Source organism: Acomys russatus, chromosome 26, assembly GCF_903995435.1.
Source record: "Acomys russatus chromosome 26, mAcoRus1.1, whole genome shotgun sequence".
Taxonomy (NCBI): Eukaryota; Metazoa; Chordata; class Mammalia; order Rodentia; family Muridae; genus Acomys; species Acomys russatus.
Window position 1 is genome coordinate 19,452,497 of NC_067162.1, and position 6,281 is coordinate 19,458,777.

The 6,281-nt window shown below is 42.9% G+C and overlaps 1 protein-coding gene across 1 annotated transcript in view; it reads right to left on the bottom strand.

Annotated features, from left to right (window-relative positions):
* Positions 1–5,088: 5,088 nt before the first annotated feature.
* Positions 5,089–6,281, bottom strand: part of LOC127209480 (liver carboxylesterase 1-like) — an 81,933-nt gene continuing 80,740 nt past the window's right edge. Inside the window, exon 14 of the mRNA XM_051169131.1 lies at positions 5,089–5,306. Within this exon, the coding sequence (XP_051025088.1) occupies positions 5,126–5,306 (181 nt within the window). The 3' untranslated portion in view covers positions 5,089–5,125. The remainder of the gene's footprint in view (positions 5,307–6,281) is intronic.

Consider the following 6,281-nt stretch of genomic DNA (forward strand, 5'->3'; position numbering starts at 1 on the left):
CGAAATGTTGAGAAGAGGCTGTCTGTGTTAGCAGAAGTGGAGCTGGAGGGCACCTTCTTCCCTCAATCAAGCACTGTGCTCCTCTCTGGTCTTTGCTGTCTCTCTGTGAGAAGAGGGGATGAGAGGCAGCTAGTGTTTAAGATAAGGACTTGTCCAGGACAAATTTGGGTTCTGATTCTGTAAAGTACAGGGGCATCTATGGAAATAATAGGAGACTGTGTGCTATAGTAAGGCTGCAAAGCAGTGTCTTCTAGGTATACTTGTGGACTCTGCTTTGCTGCTGTAAGGCTCTCTCTCTCTCTCTCTCTCTCTCTCTCTCTCTCTCTCTCTCTCTCTCTCTCTCTCTCTCTCTCTCTCTCTCTCAGCCTAAGCCTGGGAACATGACCCAGACAAGCTTGGGAAAGTGAGCCAGAAAAAATTGAAGGCCACTTTCAGTTTCTGAGATCAAGGTGGCCAACCGGGATAAACAATTTCAACTGAGGTAAACAATTCTCAGAAAAATACCATCTGGAAATTCCCTGGAAACTCCCCAACACCCCTCCTTGCCAAGAATAGCCCCCAAGACCAACAACCCCTGCACTAGCCAATAACATTTAGACAAGCACCCCTAGCGACCACCAGAGCCAATCCTAACATAGGATACACAGCCCCTCCTAACCTTTTCAGTGTTAGCCTTTAAAAGTAGCCTGTAACAGTGACTAGGTGTGCCTCCGCCTCTCAAATGAGTGCTGAGGTCCCCTGACATGAGTCAGCAATAAACCTTGTGCTTTTGCATCAACACTGTGGTCCTCGAGTGGTCTCTCGCGATGACCCCCTACCCGAGTGGACTCTAGGGTCCAACACTGCCCCCTTCCCTTCCCTGTGCTATCGCCCGCTGAGGTACTTTAGAAAGCCTGAAGCCGAAGGGCTTTCTTCTCCCACCAATGATGACGCCTGAGGTCAGAACTCATTAGTTCCAATTTCAAGCTCACTCATGTTTTACTTTTCCTTCCACGCTTAATCTGCCTCTGCCTCTCTGGACCACCAAATGAACAAATGCCTCTGCAGCATCTGTGGGCTTTGGGGACTCATAGCCACCCAGGTGCCACCAAGAGCACCCTTCCAGGTATGTTGAGGACTCCTACGCTTATGTCAGCTGTCATGATGTGCACTGAGCTAAGGGATCAGTGGCAGCAGATGATAAAAGGTGCGATGGATAGCGGTCAGTTCTGGAGACAGCCGTCTGAGTTTGCAGCAAACAGCCCAGGCAGCCAGACTCACCTATGCAAAGGCCAAAAGCCGAGATGGCTGCAGCTCAGGAGCCAAACCAAGGCCAGGCTGACTGGTGTCTTGAGATCTTGGTTACTCTGTCATTTCAAGTCCACAACTTCCCTGGGGCTTCTCAGGGTTTTACCTCAGCAGGTGTCACACTGATGCTCTAGACTGAAACCAGGGATTCTAGAAATAGACAAATGTTCTAGCAGCAGGGAAAAACAAGCCCATACAGAGCCTCTTGACAAAGCATAGGCTGAGATACTTCCTGTCTTAGCCTTTTATTTTAGGATTCTGGGTTCTCTCTCCACTCTCAAGGATAAGGCTGAGTGAACTCAGTAAAAATCACTTTTTTAATGTTTATGGTTTCATTAAGCCATTTGTTCCTTCAAAGGTGTAAGGAATAAAAACAAAACAAGCGAAAAATCTTAAAATCAGAATCCTCACAATCATTTGTTAGAGTCTTTCTGTGTTAGCCAATCTAATAAAACAATGTCTTAATGTGAATTTAAACCACCAATGTTTAGTGGAATTTTAATGTGGTTGTACCAAAGTTGGACACCTTGGGAGGACATTCCCACTTGTTCATATATTTGGTGTTCTTTTCCTGTTATTTCACTTGCATTCAGATCTAAATCTTTCTTGTTCTAGTTTTTCTTTGTATTGGCTTATTGTGCAGATGTTTTAAAGATACCCAGAACAGGAGATTGACAGCCAAAAATAGCTTTCCTATATATCAATAATGAGCTCTGAGAAGAAAGAGAGAAATAACACCATTCCCAAAACCTCACAGAATAAAATTAAATAATCTAGAAATAAATCTGAGGAGAAGACCTTTAACAGCTGAAATTGTAAAGCTTGGAGGAAAGAAGTTTAAAGAGCTACTAGAAGATCCACAGGCCTCATGTGCCCATGGGTGAAGAGAACTGAGAGTGTTAAAATGTCCATTTATCAAAAGTGAGCTGTAGTTTCAGTGTTATCCCCACCAGAATACTAATGCATTTCCTTATAAAACTGGGAAAATACACTAAAATTCACATGAATCAGAGAGTCACTGAATAACCAAAATAATCTTCAGCAAAAAAGGCAAAACTGGAGACATCACAGTTCCTGTTTTCAAATATGTATTACAGAGCCATAGTAAAAACAGCAACAATAAAAAACCAAAGTGGTACATATACTAAAAACGGGTACATAGACATATGTAGTAGATTAAAGTACCCTAAATCAACCCAATTGATTTTTTTAAAGTTAGCCAATTGAATTTTGAAAACATTCCTCAAAACATACATTGGAAATCACAACTTTTCCAACAAATGATGCTTGAAAAACCGAATATCAGATTCCCTAACTCTCACCCTAAGTAAAATACACTTGTAATGAAAAAAAAAAAAAAAAAGAAAACCTTAATGTAAGTCATGAAACTACTAAAGAATAAAGAGAGAGAAAAAACACTCCAAGATATTGGAACTGAAAATAAAATTGAGTGGGACCAATTGGTAAGGAAATAAAAGCATTGACACCATCTTAAAAAGCTGCTGCGCACACAGCAAAAGTCAAATCACACTACATCTATCCTACAGATGGGGAAACCATTGCTAAACACTCACCTGGCAGGGGAGGGCCACCCAGACCTGAGAGAGTTATTGTTGACGGTGAGCATGGTTGGCTTAAGAAGTGCTGATGAGACATTAAAGCGCACATCAATTACTAATTAAGAAATTTTCTACAGACCTGTCTACAAGCCAGTCCTATGAAGTCACGTTCTCAGTTAAGATTCCCTCTTCCCAGACATGTCTAAGTCTGTGTCAAGCTGACAAAAAGCAACCAGCACAGTTGAGAAGACCTAGGATCATTGAGAAGGCCCCGCCTCTAGGACTGAGGTCCCTCTAAAATTAAAACGTGGGAGGGCTCATCTTATTGGCATAATGTCCTTGTGGACTGTGCACAGTTTACCCTTGTTCACTCAAATGCCGACTTCTCCCCCTCACTCTGCATCAATCAGGGCCTTCCACTGTGATGTTTATTCTAAATATCTCCAGTTTTAGGTTTGTGTAAACATGTCACCATTTGTTCTCTGTCGCAATAAAATCGAACTAGCCAATGCTGAGCAATAGCAGAGGGTAGGGTGGGACATCCTGACTGAGTGAGGGGAGGAGAAAGAGAAGTGAGGAGAGCATGCATATAGGAGGAGAGGACTGGGAAGCATCAAGAGAAATGAAGAGATGATTTAAAAGCAAGTATAAAGTGGAAAATCAGAATGGGAGGAAACTATACTAGCATAAAGGTTTAAGATGGAGTAATTATTGCATAGCATTATGCTACAGGCAATTTAAACAGATCCTGGTCTCTCTGGTTATTTGGGTATAAAGCTGATTAAGGACTAACAGTTGATTTCACTAAAGTGATAATTCAATATTAAATATAAATAATCATTAAACATCATCCCATGTGGGTGGAGTTGCCACTAGAAAAGTGGTCCTGGGGTATATAAGAAAGCAAGCTGGAGCCGGGCGTGGTGGCGCATGCCTTTAATCCCAGCACTCGGGAGGCAGAGACAGGCAGATCGCTGTGAGTTCGAGGCCAGCCTGGTCTACAAAGTGAGTCCAGGACAGCCAAGACTACACAGAGAAACCCTGTCTCGAAAACAAAAAAAAAAAAAAACAAACAAACAAAAAAAAGCAAGCTGGGCAAGCCACGATGAGCAAGCCAGTAAGCAGCACTGCTCCATGCCTCTGCATCATCTCCTGCTACCTGGTCCCAGTCTTGAGTTCCTGCTCTGACTCCCCTCAGTGATGGACTGTTATGTGGAACTCTAAGATAGAATAGATCCTTTCCTTCCCAAGTTGTTTTTGACTGTGGTATTTTATCACAATAGAAGCCCTAAGATATCAACAATAAAGATCTACAGTGATCTTGACCTACAACACATTCCTGTCCCCCCACTAAGAGTGTAAATCGGCACAACTTTCCTTTTTTTGTCCTTAATATATATTCACCAGGACCAAAAAAATGAGATCAGCTTGCTGTGTTTCCTATGTGGTCTTCTGTGTCTGTTTGTTTTGCATGTATAAGAGTTTGGTTACATGCATGACTGTGTACAATGCCTAGTGTTCAATGAGTCAGAAGAAGGCATCAGATCCCCTAATTGGAATTACAGTTGGGTTGAGCCATCTATATGGGTTCTGAAAATTGGAACCAAGTCCTCTGGAAGAGCAATAGGTGCTTCAAATTGCTGGGTCATCTCTTTAGTGTTTGAACCTGAACCCCTAAGGACAAGCTTTATCTGGCCATTCTACATGACTCCAGTCTTAATCATGGGCACCTGTCAGACGCTCATGGAGAAGAGTCTGTGATTGATGTAAACTCCTCTTGGGTCTATGGTTCCCAGAAATTCGATAGTCTTTGAGGTAGCCCAAGTACAACTTTTAGCACTTTGGTAAACTCTCGAATCTAGTCATTCTCCTAATGTGTAAGAACATTTCAGGCTTGAGATGGAGGGCAAGCTAATTAATATTCACACTACCCTCCTCCAAAGCACCTGTCTACCTTTATATTTCAGGGCAACTATTCCTCCAGCCACCCCCGTGGAGTTGTCTTCCTAAGATGGTGGCACTCTATCTGACAGGGAACATTCATTTGGAGTCAAAAAACATAACACAAACACTGAATTGTTCTCCAAAAGATCTCATGTTTATGCAAATTGAGGCCATGAGATACATATCACATCTTTCTTTCCCATGACCATTAGTAATTGATGTGGAAGGGTATTATTTCTGAAGCCCCCACGGTAAAAACCCCTTTCACCCACAAACACCACAGTGTATAACTTGCCTTTGCTTCATTGGTCCCCAAAGCTGGCTGGGCTGCCCATTCAGAGCTCAGTTTTTCCCTGGAGGGGCTTCTCCACTGCATCCTTAGTCCGGACTTTCGTCCAAAAAGCCACTTCTTTCTCTTTCAGCCCTTGAGCTGCCTGAGTAGTTGTACCAATCTTCAGGTAGCCTTCCTTCTGCTTGTACTCTGGCCACTCAGGCAATGTCTTCCCATTGGGGTTCCTAAAATCAAAGCCAAAGTTTTTCAGATCTGCTATGTGGTTCCTAGGTTTCTCTGAAAGTTGGACAGATCCTGGGCATGTTGATGCCATGGACTGTATGTCTCTGGAGATGAGGACTGTTCCATCTACTTGGAGACTCTGGCACTATTAGAGCTCTCATTGTCAAAATACTATTGTCATAGCCCAGGCCTTTGATTACTTAAACTTTAAAATCCACAAATTCCCCCATGGTGTCCCCATAACATCCTACCACTCCCATCAACCCCGTCTGTCACTGCTATCAGTCTCACCCATTCCGAGCAAAATTGCACCAAAACTTCATCACCATTTTGCTGATTTTGATCTCTTCATCTGAGGCATCTCCTGTGAGGAAGAGGATAAAGGTCTTTGTTGCTCATACCGGTCCACAGGCCAGCAGCATCACTGCCATGAGAACCTTTAACACTGTAGAGTCTCTACCCTTAGTATCAACTGAGTCAAAGTCTGCATTTGAATAATATACTAACCAATTTCACACTTTCCATCAGTAAGCTGGCTCCTTTTGTTTTCTATACACATCTCTATACACCCTTTTGCCATAGTTCTGAAGTGCCATAACTCAGGGATTTTTTTTGCCTGATTGGATTGCTATCAGTTCTTGGATCTTTCTTTAAATCACACACACACACAAACACAGTCTTCTTCCATGCCAATTAGAGGAGGAAAAGGCTAGGAGCTGACTAAGTTAACTCGGCTTCATTTTGATGAACCAATAAAGTAAGTTTAAAGAGGGGAAACTCTCTCAAGAACACCCAAACAAGACTGGAATCCCGACGACCTAGCTTCAGGCATATCACTTACAAGGAGCCATTACCTTTCGTAAATGGGGCGCCAAACACTGAGAAGAGCTCATCCCCATGGTCTCCATCACCACTCCAGGCTTCAGGTCTGATGAGAAGCTTGGGTGATAGAAATTCATACATGTAGACAGGGGCTC